The following is a 25,767-nucleotide window of genomic DNA, read 5'->3' on the forward strand; positions in this document are numbered from 1 at the left end:
CAAAAAAAGTCACTCAGTGTAAACTCAAATCCAGGAAATTTGATCCCAAAAAATGACGAGCAACAAATCTAATGAGAATTAACTCTGTGAACGCTTTTTTTTTTTTCCTTTATGCTACATGTTCCACATGTTAAAGTAAATGTACATGAAATCTGGTTGAGCATTGTAAGCCTTGTTTTTGGGGTGTGTTGTTATTTCGGAAGTGTTCAAAAACAGGGATGAAAAGGGCCGGAAACTTTCCGTTAAATTGCCAAAACTTTCTATAGGAACTTCGAGATGTATTCAAAGATGGGAATAAAAAATGTGGGGAAATTATTCTATAAACCATCATATACAAACAAACATTGTTTGGTCATAAGCTGACATGCAAGCAAACTAATACTTTGATTTAATTGTTAGTATAATTTATAACAATTTAGTATAAATAGAAAGTTTTAAACAAATATGTGAATTCTCCAAGATTGAAATTTACATTATTTTCTTTGCATGACTTGCGCATCTATCATAAGTTCTTCAACGCTTTCAAATATTACATAAAGAATCAGATGTGCTGGAAAGAGAGATCAATTGACTTTAAAATAGTAAACGCACAACAGCAGCACAATATTCCTAGATAACTGGCGCTAGTCATTAAATCCAGGTGCTCAGACGCCGCTGCTCAGAGTGTTTCAGTCGGCTTGATGTTAAAATTACATTTCTGGGAGCAGTGTCACATGCTGTGTTTCTGCTGTGTTCCATGCTCTTCCTCAAACAGCCTGATTGAGTTCCAAATAATATTTTCTGTGAAAAAGATTTGTGTAAGCCCAATTTAAGACGAGACAAACCGCCATTTTAATTCGTATTTAAAGCATTTTGCAAACACTAATCCATTTTGTTTAAGCCTCAGCAACCTGACAGAAGAAAGCAACAATGTGATAATTCTACATTGTGAATAATTATATATATATATATATATATATAATCTCACACACACACACACACAAGGTCAACTGATTTTACCGATAACTAGGTTGGATTGTAGTCACCGATATATATTCAACTGAATTTTTTTAAACGGCTACTTGATGAAACAGCAAACATAACCCATGTAAAATAATCATGTAAATGTGCTAAATGAAATAAAAATGACAGTTAATATTGTATAAATAATATTAATAAAACAAAAAAAAGTTGGATCCAATCAATAAATTAAAAAAGACAAACAGCAAATGGCATCAGAGACTTGCCTATAGAGGCTGCTCTTGTACTGTATAACGCAACCCGGAAAAACTATTGGTATGGATATTTGCCAGAAAGTAATAGATTTTTAGATCCAGCAATCAACTATCGGTGCTAAATAATCGGTCGACCTCTAATATGTATGTGTGGGTAAAACCCTTCCCTGCCCCCTCCCATGCAAGAGGTATAGAAAAGTCAATCCCACCCATTAGAACAGACCTGCAATCATTCAGTCGAACAAAATTTACTTTATTACATTTATTTAATGTATATTTAACATTATATACTGTTTTGGTTTCATACAAAAATATTTTTGACATTTGTAAAGGGTCATTTATAAATATTTTTTAGGTTAGATTAGCATTTTGGTTTGCACTGGTGCTTCATGCTACCATTTTTCTTTAACTAGCAACACACTTTTCATAAACTATCTGCCCAAGTTTGTGGACACCTGACCAGCGCATTCATACGTGGTTTGTTTTCAAACTTCTGTCACTTACAATTGTACATAATAATTTCTCTTTACTAAAACAAAGAGACTGAAACCTGTTGATAATGTCCTTGTGCACAAAGCCAGCTCCATGAAGACATCCTGCACAGAGCCCTGACCTCGACCCTACTAAACACCTTTGGGCTGGAACGCAGACTACACCCCAGACCTCTTCAACTTGGTGAATGAACAAAACCATTCTTGAAGAGCGGTGGGTATTATAACTTAAAAAGTGTATTCTTCCATTTTACTATATTGCTGGAAGCAAAAGTAAATACACCCCTCACATTTTAGCCACCATTTTTTAATTATTTCTTCTCAACAGACAATACTATAGAAATGAAACTTGGATATATTTAGATTAGTCAATGTGCAGCTTTATAGCAGTACAGATTTACTGTCCTCTAAAAATAACAACATACAGCCAATATTGTCTAAATAACTGGCAACACAAGAACAGCTGTATGTAGTGTAACTAAAGCTATTCATCATGTTCATGGTTTTGTCTGCTTGACAGGGCCATATCAATTTGTGTATCTTGTATTAGAGTAGTTAGAATTGGGTACTTTAAGTACTATTCTCTCATTCAACATCCAGCAGCTCTGTGATGTCATTATGAAGGATGGAGAAGGATCCCAGCAACAACCTGTGCAGCTCTGGTGAATTCCATACCCAGGAGGATTGAAGCAGTGCTGGATAAAAATGGAGCGCACAAAATATTGACACTTTGGACACAGTTTTGACGTCACTTTGGGTGTACTTATTTTGTTGCCAGTTATTTTGACAACAATGGCTGTATGTTAAGTAAATCTGTACTGCTATACAGGCTGCACGTTGACTAAATAAATCCAAATTTATTTTCTATAGTTTTGTTTCTTGAAAAGAGTACTCACTTTTGTGGGATACTGTATATCCAGCAGCATTCACTAATTTTTTTTTTATCAAATGGGCTCCAAACTCCTTAAGCCAATCTAAAAGCTCCTCTACCAAATGGCAAAAGTTTAGCAGAACGTCCTTTGACCCCGGAGCGTCGACGTCAGACGTCTTAATATTCTTGTTCTCTCACACACAGTGTAGTGAAGCCCGAAAGGGACTGCTTTTTTTTTTCCTCCAGACTGATTCAAGATTATCAATAAAGTCAGTCCCTAGAACATCCTTCCACTGCTTACCATAAGAAACTCGATTCTCAACTGACCTAGCAGTCCTTCACAGGTCGTCTATCCAGTGAGGAAACCTGTAAATCCCTTTAACTGCACATCACTTGGACTTGAACAGCGAGTCCCAGTCGAAAGCCCCTGCGCTCGGCTCGGAGTCTGCGTTTTTCGGGATGGCAGGGAACAGGGATTGCATTTTCTGTCGAAATTCCACCAACTGCAACAGAAGCATTGAGCTGTGATTCAAACGCTCAGCAACGTTTAGGAAAACCGAAAGTCGCACACACACACTTACACTGTGGACCCCTAGAGCTTTCCACACTGTGAAGGTGAGAAGTCCGACTCCGCACCAGGCATACAGAGAACCCCATCCGAGGGCACGCAGGGCTAGCGACGCACCGCTCTCGGGCACCGCCGCCGTGCCCACAACACCCTGAACACACAGGCACATACACACAGCTGCAGTCACATCTCCTTCTACAAATCAGAATACTGGATTTAAAGGGTGCAACTGGACACAATTCATTTAAATCTGCAGAAGAAACCTGGTCAGACCCGTTAATGACTATAGGTATGCAACAAAAATGGCTTTCTAATGGTAAATGTCTGAATAAGGTTTATGCTGCATTTCTCCAAAAAAAAAAAAAGCCCACAAAGCATTATTTCTTACCCTCCAGGTAGAAAAATCCACAGAAAACACTTTGGCTATTAATGATGGGAAGATCAGATTATTTTAATGACTTGGTTCTTTTTGATGAACGCGATTTCTTTTTTTTTTTTTTTGTCCTTCAGTTCGTTTCGTTCCTTTGATCAAAATCAAAATCGTTTCATGTTACATTTTCAATGAGCAGATCCCCCCAACACGTCTCCATACACAAACTCTGACTAAAGTTCAAATCATTAATATATGTATATATATAACTGCATAGTGCATAAAGGAGTCATGTGACAAAAGAACGGACGACTTGGACCAGAGGACCGACCTAAGATTTTGCGATGCTTCGATCGTTCAAAAATGAACAAATCACTCTTTGAGACAACTCGTTCTTCCGAGTCACTTTAAAAAATTTGTTGAAAATGAACTGATCAGTTCATGAACCATTCATGACTGATCAGTCATTAGCTCCTACTCAAAGATTTAATCATGACATATCAATATGATATATTGATCATATATACAAGTTTGATTTTTCAATTAGTTACAGTACAGGCAGATTCCGCTGTTCAATCTGTAACACTGACTCTAAAGCGCACTGTATTTAGAAAAGAAACACACTGTGGACATGGACACCTGACCTTCAGATTTATGTTTCATGAGCTTTGTGTTCACTCCGCTACAAGGGTGTTGGTAAAGTCAGGTACTGATGTGAGGTGTGGTGAGGATGTCTGGGCTGCAATCAGTGTTCACCTTCATCAAAATGGTGTTTGATATGATTAAGATCAGAGCTCTATAGCAGAAGATTCACTCCAAACCATATTACGAATATACTCATGGAGCAGACATTGTCCTGCTGGAACAGGTTCGAGTGAAGGGGAAATTATTTCTACCAAATCTAAAGACATTCCCTACAATGGTCTGCCTTCAACATGGTCTGCAGGCAATCCCTGTTTTACGTCAGGAACATTAACGTGAGTTAAAATCCGAGTCCCTCAGGAAAATATTAAGTGGCAGACCGCAAATTTGCTTAGTCTCCACTTCACACTTTGAGAGCAATTTTGCATATCGAGTAAATGAATGAATAGATAAATAAAGGATGGAAGGAATGAATTCATTTATGGATAAAACAATGAAAGAATAAATAAATATCCTGTGTGTTTCTTAAATGCAGACGTCTACTAAAGTCTGCTGAATTTAAGTAGAACAGTGACGTAGAACATATCGTTAGAAAATTAAATAATTATTGTGAAAGATTCTCATATACACAATGTAATTTGGGTCTATTTAATCGATCACTCAATTGAATCAACGATTTATACCAAATAAATAAATGGATTGCATTAATTTCAATTATTCTATTGTTTGTTTGTTTTTTTTAAACTGAACAGGCATTTTTATTAACTGTTAATAATAATAATAAAAACAACAAGCAATTTTATGTTCGATTCCGAAATGGAAACGAACCGTGACTGAAAATCCGAGGTACCTACAGAACCGTGAACTTTGTATACTTTGCTTCAATTCAATAGAAAAATAGATGTTAGTAAGTGCAAAATTCAGCCAGTGTTATCTGTGTGCAGGTCCAAAGTGTCTCCTTGTTTTATGTATCCAAAACATCACAGGTAAGTGATGTATGGGATATAAGAGAAGGATGTAGGAAGGATGCTCAGGGTGTATTCACAGATTATACATTTCTTGAAGGTCAGTGTGGATTCAGTGTCTGTGCCGCTTTTCGTCCTAATTGTGTTTCTTGTTTTCTTCTCTAGGACCTTCAGAAATAGAACTGTATAATGCAATAAGTAAGAAAAGTGAGTTAAGTGAAGTTAATTAGCTGCGGGCTTAAGTGACCCCATCGTGCCGGCTCAGATAGAGAGAGAGAGAGAGAAACACGAGACTGTCTCGCTTTCAGAGTCGGATAATCAGGTTAAAAGAAACCCCAGAGCGCCCGAATCATCTGTGACGCTCGCAGGACTTCACACATGCAATAAATCCAATTGTGGCTCTGAAAAAAAAAAAAGACACGTGGCTGAAGTTGTGCGTTTGCACAGAAAAATGGGATTTAAAAATAGAACACCTGTGACAAAAGACAGCACTGTTCCTCAGTAAACTCACTAATTTGCAGAATTCCTACAACGTCCCGTGTGGAAAATAAACACGACACAAAAAATAGCTTCGATGAATAGGAGTTTAACAAGGACGAAATAAACAAAAACAGCTCATGGAATCACATGAAATGAGCATTTTGAGTGCCAATACACACTGATCAACCATAACATTAAACACCCCTGCTTAACAGCGCAGACCATTCAGGCATGGACTCTTCAACACCTCTGATAGTGTGCTGTATCTGCCACCAAAATGTTAACATTTGATTCTCCAGGTCTGGTTATAAAGAGTGGCACAGGGAAAGGGGACATTTTGGAAGTATTAGTTGTAGCCGTGGGGGTGCACGGTGTTCTTTTTGAAGTTGTTGTAGTAATAGTTTTTTTTGCTAATTATTAAATGTGTGATTTCACCATACATGAACCTCTGCAGTGGAATTTTTTGACCACAATTGCCGGTGCCCCAGGTTCGCCAACTCCTAGCTCCAAAATGTCTCCTTTCCCGCACCAACCTGCATTTTCCAGGTGGATCAGTAATGCACTGTGTGTTCTGACTCCTTTCTACCATAGCCAGCATTTTCAGCTCTTTGGGCTACAGAAGCTTATCTGTAGGCATGGACCCAGTGAGTTAGTCTTCACTTGTCCATTTTCTGACCTCGAGCCTCTGGATGGAGTTGAAATAGAGACACTGTGCTTTCTGGGGATGGTTCCACATCAACAGCCTAAAGATCCATGGAATTACAGAGCAACACAAGAACTGTAAACATGGATTTGGACTGTAAATATCAACAGTCAGCTACAATAACTCAGTACTAAAGGTTGCAATTATGCACCTACAACAATACGATGGAACTGCAATAAATGGAATGCCACCCAGATGAGGATGGGGGTTCCTTTTAGGTCTGGTTCCCCTCAAGGTTTCTTCCTCTTGCCATCTCTGGGAGTTTTTGCTTGCCACAGTCACCACTGGCTCACTCATTAGGGACAAACTTAGACATTCTTTTTATAACCGCATCATCTCTGTAAAGCTGCTTTGAGACAATGTGCAGTGATAAAAGTGAAAATCAAAATAAATGGAAATTTCAAGAACTGCCTAAAATATGCCACTTCCTGACCAGGTGCCCCAAACAAGATAATCTACATATTATTTACTTTAACTGAAAGTAGTTTTCACGCTTTGCCCGATCAGTGCATAGTATGTAGTTACCATTCACACCTTATTAAACCAATCAGGGCTCTTCTTCTTAGCCAAAGCGAGGGTCGAGCCGAATCCAGCAATCATTCCTGCGGTGGCTACGGTCGTCAGAAATGCTCCACCTGGAAAAGAGAAAGGAGATGATGAGTGTAACAAAACAGTGTGGGATTGTGACAGATGATATTCCTGAATTCCACAAAATGTACTACAATGTATTAAGTAGTAATAGCAATAATAGTAATATATCCCAGCTTGATAATCGGTTTGATTCGGAGCACAGGGTCAGCTGTCAGATGACACCCCTGAAGAAAGGACGAATGGGTGAAGCGATGTTTAACACGACTCTATTCTACAGATACAAGACTATAGCTACCTAATGAAACCACTACATTCTCAAACAGCTCTGGTTCTTATTCCACACACTACAGAAAAAAGGATTTCACTGGAAGAAGGTTCTTTGTGGTGTAGTTTTGCTTTTTTATGCTTGATTTGCGTCCATTATTATAAGAATATCCTCTCTGTGTAGTTCATGTCATTAGTATTTAATTAATTGTACTTTGAGAAACAAATTAGGTGCCAGAAACCCCAGGAGTACATAGTCAACCACAAGAACTGTGATTTTTATTATTTTCATTTATCAAAAATCCAACCCATCATTATTATAGCTATTATATTTATAAGTTCTTGTGTTGTGTCACAAACCACAGACAATTTGAACCTAATGTGCTCAATACATCTAAATTAAATAATAAGACTAATTAGTATGGTCCACTTTTAAATAACGAACCCATATTACAATAATCTAAGTGTTCGTAAATTAATAGGAATTATAACCTGTAGATTTATTGTACAGATTATAGAGGTTAGAAGAAGCAATATTGTAAAGAATGTGGGATTTAACTAGCCTGTGCACCTTCAACATAAATGAGCTGGCTAGCTCGATGCTATCGACATTGTATAATATAATTTACCGCTATATTCCTGCTCCTCTTGCGCGTTTAAACAGCTTAATAGTCACCTTTTAACACTTGTAATTTAGCCTCCTCCACGCTCTCATCCCCAGCAGGTGTGCTGACATTCAGCTCCTCGGCTGCCATCTTGTCCGTGTCGCTGTAATAGAAGACCGGGTGGAAACACGGCGGAACTTTTGTCTCGAGACAAGTTCCGGCTACTGCTCCCAGTGCACTTTAGAGGGAAATAAATCGAGTTGATGCAATAAATAATATAAATAATATAAATATATAAATGAGATAAAGGTACAGTAGCCAGAATGCAAAATAAATCTTAAAATGATTCATATTTTCTATAGAATTTAATGCTTTTTAAATAATAATTATTATTTATTATTATTATACACTGTTTGTAAAAGGACGTCTATTAAATTTTGTGTATATAAACTCATCTAAAAATATTTAATAAAAAAAATGTTATTTTGAAGCAGCAAATTTATTTCTAATTAACATTATTAGAAAATGGTAGACCGAAAATAATAGTATTTTAATGTAAAAACAAACAAACAAACAAACAAAACTTAACACCACATAAATGCAACGTATTTATTTGTTTATTTGTTTATTTTGAGCTTTTTTTTAAACCCTATATTAGCTGCTTGGTCCTTATAGAGTACTAGATGGAGGTGGCTTTACAGACCTACATAGTGCAGTGTGTGTGTGTGTGTGTGTGTGTGTGTGTGTGTGTGTGTGTGTGTGTTTCAGCGGAGGATTGCGCACTCCAGACTCATGTCGGGTTTATAATCCTCAATAATAAATTAATAAATATATTCCATATATTCCAGGGGGGAATAAGAAAGTGGACCCGCCTACAGTAAGCTCTTCAGATGCCCTCAGGATCGAGATATGATTTGTGAAATGCAAGCTGCATGATCACATACCAGCTGAGTGGAAACTGAAGCCTCCATGTGATCCAGACGCGCATCCCTGTGCGAGTGTGTGTGTGTGTGTGTGTGTGTGTGTGTGTTGCTGAAATCATCGGTGAAACGTCGTTTTGGATGGAGCCAGAATCCAGTGAAAGCATTCTGCAGTCTGGTGGTAGATGGTTACTGTAGATGAATACCAGCCGGCAGGCAGACGGAGATCAGACAGCGGATGTAGGAGGACACTAGAAGGACGGAAAGTGCTTCCCTGCTCAGGAATAGAGAGCGAGGTCTGTGCGTGAATTCCACAGTGTCATCTCTGCACTTTTACAGAGACATGGAGAAGCCCATAGAGGAAAAGATTTCTCCTCGAATTTCCTCCCAGTGCATCTCGCTGCTCAGATGGTTTCCCTGATGGAAACCAACACCCTGGATTATCAAGCTTCAATCCCAGCATGGGAGTTGGATTTCTTGGTCTGGATATTTTTTTTTAAATATTCATGAATGAAGGAACTCGTTGCCTTTAGATGCCATTAGTCCATTGAATCCATTCATCTGAAGCTCCTGAATCGACAGAAGGACGGCATCTCTTTGGCTCTTTTGAGAGCACACGCGTTTTTCTCCATCTGTTCATCAGGAGCGATGTTTTTCCACATGCACATAGACCTTCTGGCTTTCTCCCGTTTTAAATCAGGCTGAGGAATAAGAACCTGCACCATGCATCTGGGACTGGACGAGAGCAGGGAATGTCAGTACAATCAGATCTGCACTCATCATAACTCGTCGTCCATGGAAATCCCGCACGCCAAGAAAAGGAGAGTGAAGAGAAAGTGGCAGGTCTTCCCAGGCCGGAACAAGTTCTACTGCGATGGGCGGATCATGATGGCAAAGCAGTCCGGCGTCTTCTACCTCACCATGGTGCTGATCCTGGTGACCAGCGGGCTGTTCTTCACGTTTGAGTAAGTGTTTCAGTGAGTGTCGGAGAGTCACTCTCGATGTCCCACATGTGGCTTTCATGATAATCTGAGGGGGGTTAGTTAACAATTCTTGCTTCTCACCAATTCATACCCACAGGTGCTGTTCTGCATCATGGAACTGTATTAATAATAAAGAACTGATTCTTAGATGCTTCTATCTCAGCTAAGACGGTTAGTAGATGCTCTTCAAAAGGGTTTTCTTGTAACCTTATCCTGACACATTAACGCTCACGTATATGGTTCTCCACAGAAACTTGTTTCAAAGATGTTGTATACTTTCTACATAAATGAACTATGGATGGAACCCTGTGTCCCCCATGGGACTGTAATTAAAATTAACAGTCTACTACATTGGCTCAGGATCACAGTTTGCATTTAATCACTGCACACCTCAAACAATGAAGGAACTCTTATAAATGTACATTTAGTGCTTAAAATAAGGATGGGTTCCCTTTTGAGTCTGGTTCCTCTCAAGGTTTCTTTCTCATGCCATCTCAGGAAGTTTTTCCTTGCTACATTCGTCACTGGCTCACTCATTAGAGGCAAACTGAAAATCCTGAAGAACAAACATATCTAATTTTATAACCGCTTTATTTATTTCAAGCTGCTTTGAGACAGTGTACATTTTTAAAAGCGTTAAAATTTAAGCCACATAAAATAAAGATTTCTACACTTCTGATCACAAGGGGTTCTGCTTATAACCTTTGTAACCATCCTTAGGGTTCACAACAGGACCTTCCCATAAAAGTGCAGCTGAATGTTTAGATACAAATATCTTTATTTCAGTTTACTTTCTACATGGCATGGTTCTCTGGTTTGACTGTCTGGAAAAGTTGTGTCTTCATAGAAAAAAATGACCACATCTAGAAGGTTTCTTTGGTTTAATCATCTGGAAGCAACCTTACTGTAGAGCCTTTATATTGACACAAGCAAGACCTCTGAATGTTGGAATGGACTGTAGTTTTCTACATGGAATTGGCTTATGCAATAAAATAAGCCATGATGTCCCACAATCCTTCAATGCTTTAAATATTGTCCCACTGCAGGGATTTTTACCTTTAAAGCACTGGTCCCCAACCACTGGGCCGCTCAGAAAGAATACATAACTTACATTATTATTATTATCTGATTCTGAACGATGTTTTATTTTGGAAAATGACTGGATTCTCTCCTCCACATCTGTCTATGACTCACTCTTGATGCATGTCATGATGCCTCAGTCACATGTCTTACCTTCATCCACTACCTTCTTAAAGGGGCTGCTCCGGCCGCTAATACATAATACATTACTGCTAAATTGAAACCCCCAAGCGAGCAAAATAAACAAAAAACAACACAGTGGATTCACGTTTATTATTATATTTAGAAAATACCAGTTTTTATGCCGCTCCTATCATTTCATTTTGTTGTATTTATCCGCCAAACCTTAAAGGCCTGTCCGTGAAAATATTGTCTGACAAAAAAAATTGGGGACTACTGCTTTAAAACATTGGGCAGAAGTCTTTTCCCAGAGAGCCTTGCATTTATTTCTCAAGGCATGGAACTTTTAATAACTAATCCAAACGCTACCATTGCCATTTAAAGTGTTCTGCATAGAACATTTAAATAAATGATATCCCTTTTGGAAAAGGTTTTAAGTGGAAGTCCCACTTACCATCCAACAATGATCTCAAGCAAGGGCTTTACAGTGGCTCTCTGACAGTCCTGAGATTTACAGTAAAATAACATTTTTTTGGTCCCTTTATAACACCCAAATGCTCCTGACCTTCTCCCCGAAAGTAAACTTTTTAAGACATGAAATAATGATTTCTACCCCAGTTACACCATGTTACATCCATAGCAGTTTACATGGGACTTCAGGATGGTGGTAGTAGTATCCTGGTTTATAGTAGTAGCAGTTTTAGCCCATGATATAAAACAAAATTGAGAGGAGAACCTCAGGCATTTTGGAGGTATAGGTGTAGAAGTTGTTCTTTATTGCAAACTCTTTAAAGGGCTTCGATTCACTCCAGAATGTTTTCCACACACTTATTATACCTTTGATTTATCTAGTTTTGAAATTGGCCATTGGGCAGATTCAGTGTTTACATTCAGATCCAGCCCCGATGTTCAAAATGTTAAATAAAATATGTGTTCATTCCAGGCTGAGTCAATGCTGAACAAGTAAGGATTAAGGCCTGTAGTATTAAATATGATGATAAATGTAGAGGAGAGTGGGGAAAGTTGTAACAGCGATCCATTGTAACATTATCAATTGCTCCAATGGCGAGCACATATTCAGTACCACCCACTTCCTCCCCACAAAACAACAGCAACTTAATCAGCTCTAAATAATTAATAGTTTTAACATATAGGTTGAGGTATGAAAGTCATTTCCCTTATATAGAGAACATTTCAAATTCTGTGATCATGCTGGTTTTGATCATAAACTGTAAAGTTAACTGTGGGTTATTTGCGTTGTAGGTTAAACTACCACTTTATCTTGATCTTATATATTTTATCTTGTTATATTTATTGTTCCTTTTATGTAATCTACAATTTTCTGAGCAGCCGATCAGGTTCACGTTTCACATTTTACTGCCATTCGGTATATAACCATGTTTGACAGTTTTTAGCTAGCATGTCATATTTCAGTGTGGCATCCGTGGCAATGTTACTGTTTGAAGTACAACGATCAGGCAAAGACTGATTATCCCTTTGTCATGGCACCTGCTAGTATTTGGGATTTATTAGGCAGCAATTAAAATTTTTCCTCAAAATTCAACGTGTTAGAAGCAGGAAAAATGGATGAGCGTAAGGATTTGAGTTTTTTTCGAGGGCCAAATTGTGACGTCTAGACGACTGGGTCAGAACATCTCCAGAACTGCAGCTCTTGTCTGATGTTCCTGGTCTACAGTGGTAAACTGGCGACAAGGTCACGGGCTGCCAAGGATTATTGATGCACGTAGGGCAGGGGTTGGCAACCCAAAATGTTGAAAGAGCCATATTGACCAAAAAAAAAAAAAAAATCTGTCTGGAGCCGCAAAAAATTAAACGCCTTATATAAGCCTTATAATGAAGGTAATGTAAGCGTCTATATTACCCCCTTAGTATCAAAATGATAAGTAGGCTACAAATACATAGTGAGCATTCATGATTAAATGTTTATTTTCCCTGCAGCGCATCCTGGAGAGAATGACGCACCACGTGACTACTCTGCTGTACGATGGTGTTTTAAGTTTAACTTCCATTATAATTTTAATGTATTATGTATTTTTTTTTTACGTAAATGTTCGTTGACAGAAATGTTGAAATTAAATATTTATTATACACATTTTTACAACGTTGAAAAACGTTAAGAATGTTTATTAATTTATATCGTACTGAAATAATATTATATTATTATTATTTTTTTTTTTTTTGAAAAAGCTCCAGGGAGCCACTAGGGCGGCGCTTAAGAGCCGCATGCGGCTCTAGAGCCGCGGGTTGCCGACCCCCGACGTAGGGTGTGAAGGCTGGTCCGTGAGGACCGATCCAACAGAGGAGCTCCTGTAGCTCAAACTGCTGAAGAAGCAGTTGTTATGTTGTTATGCCTGATCAGTGGCCATAATGTTATGTCTGATCAGTATGTATCAGTTACTTTTAAAATAGTTAAAGAAGTGTTAGCTCAGCGGTTAAGGCTATAGGTTTCTGATCAGCAGTTCCAGTATCACCAAGCTGCCAATCTTGAATCATGGCTGACTCTGCGTTCTGACCCCAGCTTCCTAATAAAGCTTTGGTATGCAAAAAAAGAATTTCACTGTGCTGTAATGCAGTGGTCCCCAATCCCCGGGTCGCACAGAAAGAATACATAATGTACATTATTTCCGTTTTATTTATTATCTGATTCTGAATGATGTTTTATGTTGGAAAATGACCGGATTCTCTCCGCCACACCTGTTTATGACTCACTCTTAAAGCATGTCATGATGCCTCGATCACATGTCTTACCTCCATCCGCTACCTTCTTAAAGGGGCTGCTCCGGCCGCTAGCATATAATACATTACTGCTAAATTCAAACCCCCAAGCTAGCAAAATTAACAAAAAACAACACAGTGGATTCACGTTTATTATTATATTTAGAAAATACCATTTTTTATGCCGCTCGTATCATTTTATTTTGTTGTATTTATCCGCCAAACCTTAAAGGCCTGTCCGTGAAAATATTGTCTGACATTAAACCGGTCCGTGGCGCAAAAAAGGTTGGGGACCACTGCTCTAATGTACCATTGTGCGCTGTTAAGTTAAAAAAGGAGTCTAACGTAAACCTATAATGTTGAAAAAATCTTACGAAAAAGTCTGTGGCGCTGTTCAGTCAGGTGCAAAGCTGCATCTTATTGTTTTTACATACTTCAAGAGATAGAAAACCAGAGATTTGATTTTGCAACCTTCTGATCTTTTTGCATGTGAGAAAAGGAAAGGAAGCACTCATGCACAATCTTCAGAATGATAAAGGGTGTGATATTTGATGATAAATGATGTGTGGGACTTAGTTTCCAGTGTCCCCATCCTCCACACAGCCCACTTCCCACAACTTTCATAACACAGCACTCCCGTCTTCCTGTTTCCTTGGTAACCATTTCCTCTCCTGCTTCGAAACACACGGTGTCTCCTTGGAAACAGGAGGGCACCAGGCCCATGGTTCGATGTGGTGCCCTCCAGCTGCGTCGTGCTATTTTAAATGGTAATAAAAGTCCAATAATTTGCCATTTCATGCTATTAAAGGCTGCACTTAGTGCTGAGCCGCAGAATGCTGCAGTACTTGTGTTCGGCCGCAGACTTTTTAAAGAAATGGCAATTAAATTGGTTCTGGAATTTGCTGATTATTTTCCGACTGCTGGCTGCAGAACCCGAAAATGTACCAGTGTCATTTACAAAACAGAAGCCGTCTTTGCGCTTTCTAGTGTTTAACATTATATAAGTATCCGAGTCATTTCTTCATTGTCATTGTGACGATTATGATCTCAATGTTATCTTTCAGATCGGCTTTTTGTTGCTATCATTGCTATTGTTACAAAGTAGCAAGGAGATAATGGATGAAGTGGGAAATAAGCGATAAAATATAACAGTCTACTCATATTGGGTTTTAGATCACCAGCAACTCCATCCACATGACAGCTATGAGTAAGATAACTAGATGATGATGCCCCCTGTGCACAAGGCAAGCTCCATGAAGACATGATGTGTCCAACTCTAAATGGAAGAACTTAAATGTCCTGTAATGAACCCTGAATTTAACCCCGCCGAACACCCTTTTTATAAACTGGAATTCCGACTGAACCCCAGGCTTCCTCACTCGGCACCAGTGAGTGAGCTTTCCTGATCACAGGTCTCCATTTCCATGCTCCAGCCTGTCAGTGGACTCCATGGAAAATGCCAATGGTATTCAATGAACACAGAAAGGAGTGATAATTGGGTGTCCACATAATTTCTGTAATTTCTGGCTAGTTTTTACATGCTTGTGAACTTATTTTCAATTGCGACGCAGGCAAAGTCAGAAAGCGTAATATAAAAGTTTGAAGGAAATTGCTTCATCTGCTCATACATTGTGAAGGCCATTTGTGTTTTCTTTACACTTTCTTACCCTTGTGGGTATTCACATTTCCCTCAATTCCAAGCGGGAGATGGCAAGTCATCATTTTTATAAAGTATTTCTAATGTAAAATAGGATAGACAGTCATTTCATTTACATATGTGAAAATAAATGTCAGATTCGAGTATCTATTTGTTATGAATGAACAACTACACTACAAAACAAAGTGAACAAAAGTATTAGGACAGCTGACTTTTCCAGCCACATTTGTGTCTTGACTGAACTGTTACCACAAAACTGGACAATTGTATCAGATGTCTTTGGATGCAGTAGCATTACATTTTTCCCTTTACTTGAACTAGGAGACCCAAACCTGTTCTAGCATAACAATACCCCTGTGCACAAAACTATCTCCATTAACATATGCTTTTAAGATGAATTTGAATGCTGAATGCACCCCAGGCCTCCTCGCCTCACCTCCATCAGTACCTTATTAACAACCTCTTGCTTGAATGAGTACAAATCTCCACAGACACAATCTAGAATCTAGTGGAACATCCTTCCAGAAGAGTGGAATTAAGAGTTTATTAAGGAAGTAAGAGCAAATGGGGACTAAATGTGGAATAATATGTTCATACGAATCTTATAGTCAGGAGTCCACAAACGTTTGTCCACATAATATACTGTATTTTGCACTATTGCCATATTATACAGATAATATTGACGAGCAATTAGCTGGATTGCGAAGTTATTTTTGGAGACTGTTTTTTGGAAAAAGCTTGGCTTATTTCGAACTGGGTTTGTTACCGTCTACGTTCCCACCCGACCCTAATCGAAGTTTCCTCAGCAATGTTTCCAGTGATTTACTCACCTTGAAGTTCACGTCTGGCTCTAAGACTATAAATAAAATGACTTCTGCTTGCTCAGTGGATGCTACAGTCCATTGTTTGTAACATTCTGGTATTTAAGTTTGCACTCCTTCTATCCAAAATACATACATTCCAGTGATTTTGATTGAGAAAACATGGGAGCTTGAAGCAAAATTATGTCTGTTTGACAAGCTGTCAAATCCGACAAGTATAATAAGAGGATTAGCATTAATTACATCAGTGGCATGAACACTGAGCATTCTCGACATTTTAATCTGTGATTCTCATGTAACATTTTCACGACTACCACGTCACCTGGTGCAAGCTTTTTCTCAGCAGAATTACCGAAGAGCCTTAACTTCAAGATAAACCTTTTTCATGGAAAACATGTCCTAATATTACAAACTACGACAATACTTTGCTATAAACAGAAAAAAAACAAGCAATAATAACACCTTACCCCTTCACTTAACTATTCAAAAGATGATAGTGAGTGTGTGGGTACGTTTTCTGCACTTATGTATGGCATAATCCACACCCTAATGAACACTTGTTGGTTAACTTGTTCACACACAGGTAACCAACTCATTATCCAAATACTTGGGGTGACCCCCAATAGTCTGAAAATTCGATGCTTCGTTCGGAGGAGCCCGATTCGACAAACAATCTCACAGTCTTCGCAGAATCTTCGCTGAGGTGTTTTAAAACAAGGATCATGCTATTTTGGTTATATAGGTGTGCTTAATGTCTGATTTAGCATAGAACTACAAGGTTTCTCCCAATAGGTTAATATACAGCCTATTATGATAATGCTGTGAATAGGTCAGTGCTCCCTGTGACTGTGCATGCAGCCTTGTGCTGCCATCTGCTGGCGTGTTACAAAAACGGTCTTGAAACATTTCGATAGCACCTCGTATATAAAAAATGTCTGGAATATTCTGTAAAGGTATATTCTTTTCTGATTTAAGTCTGTAAATTAATTTATGGTTGTTTTTCGGTGCATTGATGTTGTACATAGAGCATGCTCGCACTGGCAGTTTAGCCGACGTGACAACACAATTTGCATTATTTATTTGCATTTATTTGCATGTATATATATTTATTTATTTATTTTTTTTTGTACATTGTGGCTTTAGAATGTTATGAGGAATTGTTTTCCACTACCTGGCGTCGTCTAGTGACGGGTTGTTCATGAACGATTCGTTCATTGTAAACGAGTCTTTAAAGTGACTCAGAAGAACGAGAAGTCTCAAAGAGCGATTCATTCATTTTCTACTGGAAGCACATGAGCAAAGTTGTTTGTTCTTTTATCACATGAGTAGTTCATCTCAGGAGTCCTCTGGTCCGAGTCGTTCGTCCTTTTGCCATGTAACTCCCAAAGAGGCTGTTAAGGTAATTAAAGGATAAAAGAAAGGGAGTAAAAGGGAAAAGTATGTTGTAGGTTTAGAGACAGTGACATTTTGGAGGCAAGGTGAGAAATAATGTGATTGAGATGGTATGGAGATGTACAGAGGAGGAACATGGGGTATATGGGTAGAAGAATGCTGAGGATGGAGCCACAACGCAGGAGAAAAAGAGGAAGTCCAAGAAGGAGGTTTATGTATGTGGTTGATCTGAAAGAGGCAGATTTAGAAGACGGAATGGTGTGGAGACAGATGATTATGATCATGTGTTTATTTCAGTGATGTCCAGCTGGGAATTTTGACATATCTCTGTGTTCCTCTGACAGTAAGATCCGAAAATAAAAGCATTTTTACTTTATTGTTGGTTCCGTATGCATAACATCTCTATCATCCCTTTTTCGGGGACACATAAAAACACTCAAGGATGAATCTTTGTCCTAGAAAATGTCCCTGCACTGTGTTTCATGCAATTTCCAGTGTGCAGAATTGTTGTAAGAAGAAACCAGGGGAGAAGGGAATAGCCAGAATGGCCTGCGTGTCTGTTCAGACTCAGTGGTTGTTGATTTGTGGAGAATATGTAATCTATTCGCTTTGAAAGCTTTCAGCATCGCATGCTACCAGCTGTGGCACAGACGTCCTTGCACGTTCACTACAGGAGATATAGCTCTTAAAAAAAAAACTAATTCCCTTCATGATGTCACTGACAAGATTTTGGGGTCATGGAAAAGGGTTTTCCGTTCGTTATTAAGAAATAAAAGGAGATACTAAGGAACTTTGATGGTACTTTTACCCATTTAATGCCATGTAACATCTGAAAGATGAGTCGATCCGTCTTAGCACTTTGATTACAGCAGCTGTATACAGATCACCATGTTTTCTTTATTTCTTTGCTCAAGAAGGAAGCTCATTGGTTAAGAATTTCTGATCAGAAGGGTGTGAGTTCAAATCCCAGAAGCTGACACTACTGGGACTTTGAGCAAGGCCCTTAACCCTCAGCTGCTCAGTGTTTAAATGAGATAATTGCGAGTTGCTTCGTATAAAGGTGTCGTAAATGTAGCAATGTCAGTACTTCTAGCTTTTATTCCATGTGCCATGCTTTTTATTTATTTTTATATATTTTTGTTATGTCCCATTTCTGTCCTATTATTTATTGCTTTCCTCTCAAGCCCCTTTGTCCTCAGCTGTTTCCATTTTCCCTGTGAATAGTTTGTGTTTAATGCATTTCCATTGTCTAGTGGTGAAGTATTGTTCAGCGTATGCTGCCTGTTCATACTGAGCATTTTTCTCATTCAGTGTTTGATCTCTCGTTCTCGTTCTTGCTTTATCATGTTTATGTTGTTTGTTGATGGCCTGGATCACACCTGTATTGCATTTACTGCATTTATTTGGATTTTGATTTGGACGTGTCTTCCTTTTCTGTTAAATAAGCGGTGGTATCAAAAAGTTTGAAATTCTAATTTTATTCGTCACATACACATTCATACAGAGTATGACATATAGTGAAATGCTTTTTCTGTCCAACTAGTAAACATGAAATAAAAATAAAAAAAACTTTAAAATAAGTATAGAAGTATATTATACTATTATAAAATATAATCTGACTATAAGTATGAATTATATACAGTACAGACCAAAGGTTTGGACACACCTTCTCATTCAAAGAGTTTTCTTTATTTTCATGACTATGAAAATTGTAGATTCACACTGAAGGCATCAATACTATGAATTAACACGTGGAATTATATATGGAATTATATACATAACAAAAAAGTGTGAAACAACTGAAAAATGTCATATTCTAGGTTCTTCAAAGTAGCCACCTTTTGCTTTGATTACTGCTTTGCACACTCTTGGCATTCTCTTGATGAGCTTCAAGGGGTAGTCACCTGAAATGGTCTTCCAACAGTCTTGAAGGAGTTCCCCGAGAGATGCTTGGCACTTGTTGGCCCTTTTGCCTTCACTCTGCGGTCCAGCTCACCCCTAAACCATCTCGATTGGGTTCAGGTCCGGTGACTGTGGAGGCCAGGTCATCTGGCGCAGCACCTCATCACTCTCCTTCTTGGTCAAATAGCCCTTGATGCCTTCAGTGTGACTCTACAATTTTCATAGTCATGAAAATAAAGAAAACTCTTTGAATGAGAAGGTGTGTCCAAACTTTTGGTCTGTACTGTATATATATATATATATATATATATATATATATATATATATATATATATATATATATATACACATACACATACACACACATCCATCATATCACCTTCGAAATAGTCCCCTTGCACAGCAATACAGCTTCCCTGCTACTTCTGGAATGTCCACTGAAAGTCTTCCTTTTAAAGCGTTGAGCATCTTCTGGGATTTGCGCTGGATCTCTGCAATGGTTTTAAAACGGCGAGCTTTGAGCCGGATCTTCATCTTCGGGAAGAGGGCAAAGTCCGCAGGAGCCAAATCTGGCGAGTAGGGTGGGTGCGGAAGTGAGAACTCATTGTTTTCAGTGAGAAACTCACATGTGAGGAGAGCTCGTTGACAGAGTCAGAATAGCAAACGTGGTAACGCACATGGTCAGATTAGCACCAGTTGCACAGCTTCCAATGTACACAGGACCATGTCTTTTGGCATACTGACTTTTGAAGGTTGGTGCTCCCTGTGAATGTGTGTGCAGCCTTGTGCTGCTATCTGTGGGTGTGCGATAAAGATTTGATACTTTTTGATACCACCTTGTATACGATCTTAATTTCCGTTTGCATCCTCTCGTATGGTATCACATTACAAATACGTTAATTACACAAAAATATGTCATGTTACATCTTCTGTTGGAGGAGAATTTACTTATATTTATACAACGTGCTGACAATGGAGACTCTTTCCATTAACAGTAAATTAAAATTTATTCTACCATCACTATATCAAGACAAATTTAATTGACAAAAAGACTGGTGGAGGTGGCTGATATTTTAATCGTGAGTGACCTGGATGGACAGGATTAGAAATTAGTTTATTAGAGGGATTGTGTTTTGGAGACAAGACAAGGAAATCTAGATTGAGATGGTTTGTTAATGTGCAGAGGAGGTGCGATATATCGGAAGGAGAATGCTGATAATGGAGCTCCAGGCAAAGGAAAAGGTTTGTGGATGTGGTGGGGGGAAAAACACGTGCAGATGATTGGTTTGAAAGCGGCAGATGTAGAGGACAGAGTTATATGGAGACTGAGGATCAGCTGTGGTGACCCTTTAACAGAAGTGGCCCGAAAGAAAAAGAAGAAGATTTGAATCTTCTTAGTATTAGTTTTATATATTGGTCTTATATTATACCTCTGAACAATTCTAATATTGTGGTTGAAGTAGCTGAAGCATCAAGATCTGTAATTTGTTTACCAATAGACCAGAGACCATCTTTCCAACTATAGAGGACACTTTTAAATGGAACAGTTCATGTCTAAAGTGTCTGGCTCACAGATGGTGCAAATCTTGTAAAAAAATCATGAAGTTATTTGCTAAAGCTAGTTCGAGTAGGAGGAGCAGCGAAGTGCTTAATCAGAAAAGCTGCTAAAGGCTCTAATAACACCCAGACATGACTAGACATGCCAGTAAACAGGATGACCATATTAACGTTCACAATGTGGTCATCATGGACACTTCAAATACGTTCACTACACCTAGATTCTATATAGAATGAATAGGTTTCGAGATGGCTTTGATGGTTTCCATAATTTGTTCACTATACAAGAAATGTTGATTTATAATCTTACTATCTGAAGTCACCCAGAAGTCTGTTCTGCACCTCATGGTGTCTCAGTTAGTGAATTACATGCACGTGTTTCTACAGTAAATAAACCTTGGTAGATCAAAGGTAATTTCACCCCAATCCGATGCCTATTCAGAATCACTTTTCTTACTGACGGTACAAATGTAAACTTTTTGACCGCAAGGTCATGAACGGAGGAGTTTTAGTCCCTTAAATTCGAAAGGGTTATTTTTCTTTTGGTGAAAAGTGCCTGAGGAAACCCAACCCTTGCTGTTTGATACCAGCTGTGACAGAGTAGCTGCTGCTCATGAAGAATGGAGCAATTTTTTTACACACATACACAAACACACACACAAAATGCTGTTATAGTGCAGAAGAAAGTTTATCGATGCAAGCGACCGCAGTTTTTAGTTTTGATTGCCTGTCGTGTTTCCATTACTTCATCATTATCATCAAACATTATAATAAATATAGGAGAGAGGACGGGTGTTAACACGGTGGGGTTTTTTTTAGAGTCTACAGAATAGGGTGAATGAGGCAATGGAGAACAAAGGTGTAGGTTGTTTTAAAGAGGATTTTGATGTTCATATACCAACAGTCGTCTTTTGGTCACTTGCACACAACTGTTTTAAATATTTTTCAAGTTTGAACTCTAATGCAAGCAAAAATAAATGCCACAGCATTGATGAAAATGTTGGGTTCTCAATTTTGATTGGTTAGTGTAATGTAGCTCTTTCTATTGTAGCAATTTACATTTTGTGAAATTTGGTAAGGAGCCTCCAGTGGCAAAGATTTGTAGACGTTAATGATTAACTTTGTAACTAAGTGTCAGAGGACAGAGAAGTGGTAAGAGAACGACGGTTTATAGTTGTGATAGATAGTGAGATCACTAGCTAGCTAGCTAAATTGATAGAAGATAGATAGACAGATAGATAGATAGATAGATAGATAGATAGATAGATAGATAGATAGATAGATAGATAGATAGATAGATAGAACTTTATTGCCATTGCTCTACACAGCATTGTGTAAATGAACTCGACCTTCTTTCATGGCACACACACACACACACACACACACACACACACACACACACACACACACACACACACACACACAGACATACGTGTTTTGCTGAAGTGCATTTCATATGCTACAAATTTGTGCAGTGATAAAAAGATTCTATCTTTCTAAGTATCTTTCTGTCTGTCTGTCTGTCTGTCTGTCTGTCTGTCTGTCTGTCTGTCTATCTATCTATCTATCTATCTATCTATCTATCTATCTATCTATCTATCTATCTATCTATCTATCCATCTATCCATCTATCTATCTATCTATCTAGAACTATAAACATCTGTTCTCTCACCAGTCCTCGGTCATGATACTTAGTTACACAGTAAACCACTGACTTGGTTTACTTCTGTCCCATTTATGGAGTGAGACGTTCTGCAATAAGCAACATAAAATGCCCACAATTTAATCATTAATATAACATTGTTGACTGAAAATATGTGGTATTAACACTGCAGGATGTGCTTTTTTGAAAAAATATCCAAACAAATCTTCGCAACAGTGCATTGTACCGAGCCACATCACACCACCCAGTCACTGTTTCATTTAAACAGCATGTTCCTTCAAGGTATTATTTTATTCATTATAATATTCTCTATACACTCTAATATCTGTAATGTTCCTCATCCAGCTGTCCGTTCCTGGCCTCTAACTTGAGCCCGGCGATTCCAGCCATCGGTGGAATACTCTTCCTCTTCGTTATGGTCATGCTGCTCCGTGCGAGCTTCAGCGATCCGGGTGTTCTACCCCGAGCTACTCCTGACGAGGCAGCAGATGTAGAAAGACAAATAGGTAGGAGGATTTTTTAATTTTTTCCCCTGCATCTTCTCTTTCTTTGTAATCGTAATTCATTTTAAGGAGCAAGACTGATCGTGTGATCTGCCGGTGACAAAGCGCTACTTATAAACCTTATGTGATTCGGAGGTGGTTAAGGTACTGTAGACTGTGTTTGTGATATTTATTGCCTTAAATTTAATTTTTGGTTTTTATTCAGGAAATAACACAGAATGTTATGCAGATATTTTGTACATTTGGATCAGTAACAAAGTTTAATATTAAAAAAATACATACAATGTAAGTTATTTTCAATCTGGGCCCTTGAGCAAGGCCCTTGATCCTCCCTGCTTCAGGAGCATTGTTTCACGAATGACCCTGTGCTCTGACCTCAGTTTCCTAACAAGCTGGGATACACGAAGCAAGAATTCCACCATGCTGTAATGTATATGTGACAAATAACGTGTCTATTTATGCCACATGCCTCAAACCCTGGGATATTCAGTTACTTCAGAGTTGGGGGTAAATTACAGAAACAGTAACAGATGTTATAAAAATAATTATATATATATATATATATATATATATATATATATATATATATATATATATATATATATATATATTATTTATATATACAAAACTGTAAGGCATCCAACAAACTTTCAGAATGTCTTTTATAAAACTAAGTGAGACTACTCAAAAAACAACTATCATTGTATAAATGGTAGTGAGGTGCTGCATCTACAAAAGGTTATGAGGTGCAAGACACATCAAGACACAACTGGTAAAGTGCATTCTCATAATTACCAGGTTAAATATCTGATTTTGTGGCTTGTTGTAAAATCTTTTCAATTCGACCTGATGAAACATTTATACGTCATCGTAGATTGGCTACAAATTCTATTCTATATGTGGCCATGCAGCATAAGTGAGGATTAGATCAGAGTTTTTTTCCTTACTGTGTTTATCGCTGTCGTCATCATTCAGTGTCAGCAGTGCAGCAAAATAGCAATGGAGGACAGCAAGAGTGCAGATTATGTTTAGTTGAAGAGATGGTGTTTTGCTTAAAACTTTTTGCCCAAACTTTTTCCTGTGAAGGGCTAAAAATCAAACCTGATTGAAGGCTGCAGTACAAAAATAAACAGTTTATTATACCAAACATTATATTAAAATAAATGTTGCGATGGTTCCTTTTAATTGAGATTTCATAATATTTGGAAATAAATAGATAATAGAAAACCTGACCTTGTGTTAACCATATTAAATACATTATTTCTGTGTCAGTGATGATAAGTGACCTGATATTTTGCACACAGAATATATTTTAACGAATAAATCAATCAAATCTTTGTGTCAATCCTCCCAAAAAAAAGCAATATCCAACCAGCATGAAAGGCGATGTGAGTGACGTGAAGGGAAAACTGCTAGCTGTCTAATCACTTTGACTCACTACTGCTGAACTCTGAATAATCTGGATGATTGAGTTTTCATAGGTTATAAAAAAGCAGTTAAAGTCTAGTGCAGTGTGCGCACTGACGCCAAAAAGAGCTATTTAAAAAAAAAAACACTTTCTCAAAAAAGACTACATTTCTTGCCTTTCTGCCAGCTCACTCGACTCGTCCCTCTCAATTCTGCTCGAAAACTTCTCCTTCCATGCTGCTGTTTTTATACATTTCCAATTTCATGCTGGTATTTTTGCATAAGATGAAATATCTTGTCAGGGAACATACTGTTTTGCCCTTCCTCACAAGTTATTTCCTAAGGCTCAGTGATGTGCAGACTGATCTGGATAGACTCTACAGCAGATTTGAAGCGAGCAGGTTTGCTGTTATCTGCTTTATGTATAATGCATACTTTTAACTGATTCTCAGCTCAGCTTCTGCTACCATTTAAAAATGGAAACATTACTGAAATATTCATATCCAGGTCAGAAAAGAAAGGCTCTCTGGTGGTTTTAAACGGTTGTTAAAGCTCAACACGCTTCGGCTAAGAAGACCTCTGACCTCTGATTACTGTGTCAGATTAAATTAGAGGAATTCTCTACAACTTCTATTGGTTTTCTCCTGAGAAAGCTGTGAAAATTGTCTCTTTGCTAATTTACCTGCAAGGGTTTGTTTATGTGTAAAGAGAGTAAAAGCTAAACTTGGTGTATGTTTGTTAGAATCGCTTCTTGCTCTCGTCTTAATGTTTTACATTTTTGAGTAAGTGATCTATCATTGTAAACGCTTATTAGTGGCACCAGCTCAATAATCTTAGCTAACTAAATAAACTAGCTCGCTAGAGAATATACCGCATGTCTCTGCACAGCAAGTAGGGATCACAATACACAGATAATCAGTATACACAGCCGATACTGAGAAAAAAAGTTGACCTAAAAGTTGACCGCTATAGATTTCTCCACATTTGCCAAAAAAAAAAAAAAATAATACCCACATACTCAAAATTACCCAGTAATGCCAAAATGCCAAGATGTACTGCATTTGCCCTGACATTTATATTAAAATATCCAGTTTAGATTCAGGTTTAGCCAGAAGTTTGTCTGGGAATGGAAGGAAGTGTATCTGAAGATAAGCAAAGATAAGACTATGCTTTTAATAAACGTATCATTGCTTTAAATGTTATGAGAAGTGAACAAAGGTTGTGTATATATCAGTGGTGGGCTATCAGGGCCAGGAAGGCCT

At 38.1% G+C, this 25,767-nt stretch overlaps 2 protein-coding genes across 2 annotated transcripts in view; one reads left to right on the forward strand and one right to left on the reverse strand.

Moving 5' to 3' along the window:
• Nucleotides 1-1,451: 1,451 nt before the first annotated feature.
• On the reverse strand, nt 1,452-8,851 carry tmem242 (transmembrane protein 242). Its single transcript, XM_046836550.1, has 5 exons — nt 8,709-8,851; nt 7,836-8,002; nt 6,839-6,939; nt 3,158-3,295; nt 1,452-3,079 (listed from the first exon to the last, which is right to left on the reverse strand). The coding sequence occupies exons 1-5, from the start codon at nt 8,849-8,851 to the stop codon at nt 2,966-2,968; spliced, it is 663 nt and encodes a 220-aa protein (XP_046692506.1). The 3' UTR covers nt 1,452-2,965.
• A 556-nt stretch (nt 8,852-9,407) lies between these two features.
• Nucleotides 9,408-25,767, forward strand: part of zdhhc14 (zinc finger DHHC-type palmitoyltransferase 14) — a 36,645-nt gene continuing 20,285 nt past the window's right edge. The window contains exons 1-2 of the mRNA XM_046836548.1: nt 9,408-9,649; nt 22,941-23,101. Of these exons, the coding sequence (XP_046692504.1) occupies nt 9,408-9,649; nt 22,941-23,101 (403 nt within the window). The remainder of the gene's footprint in view (nt 9,650-22,940; nt 23,102-25,767) is intronic.

The sequence above is a fragment of the Silurus meridionalis genome, chromosome 23 (genome assembly GCF_014805685.1).
Source record: "Silurus meridionalis isolate SWU-2019-XX chromosome 23, ASM1480568v1, whole genome shotgun sequence".
Lineage (NCBI taxonomy): Eukaryota > Metazoa > Chordata > Actinopteri > Siluriformes > Siluridae > Silurus > Silurus meridionalis.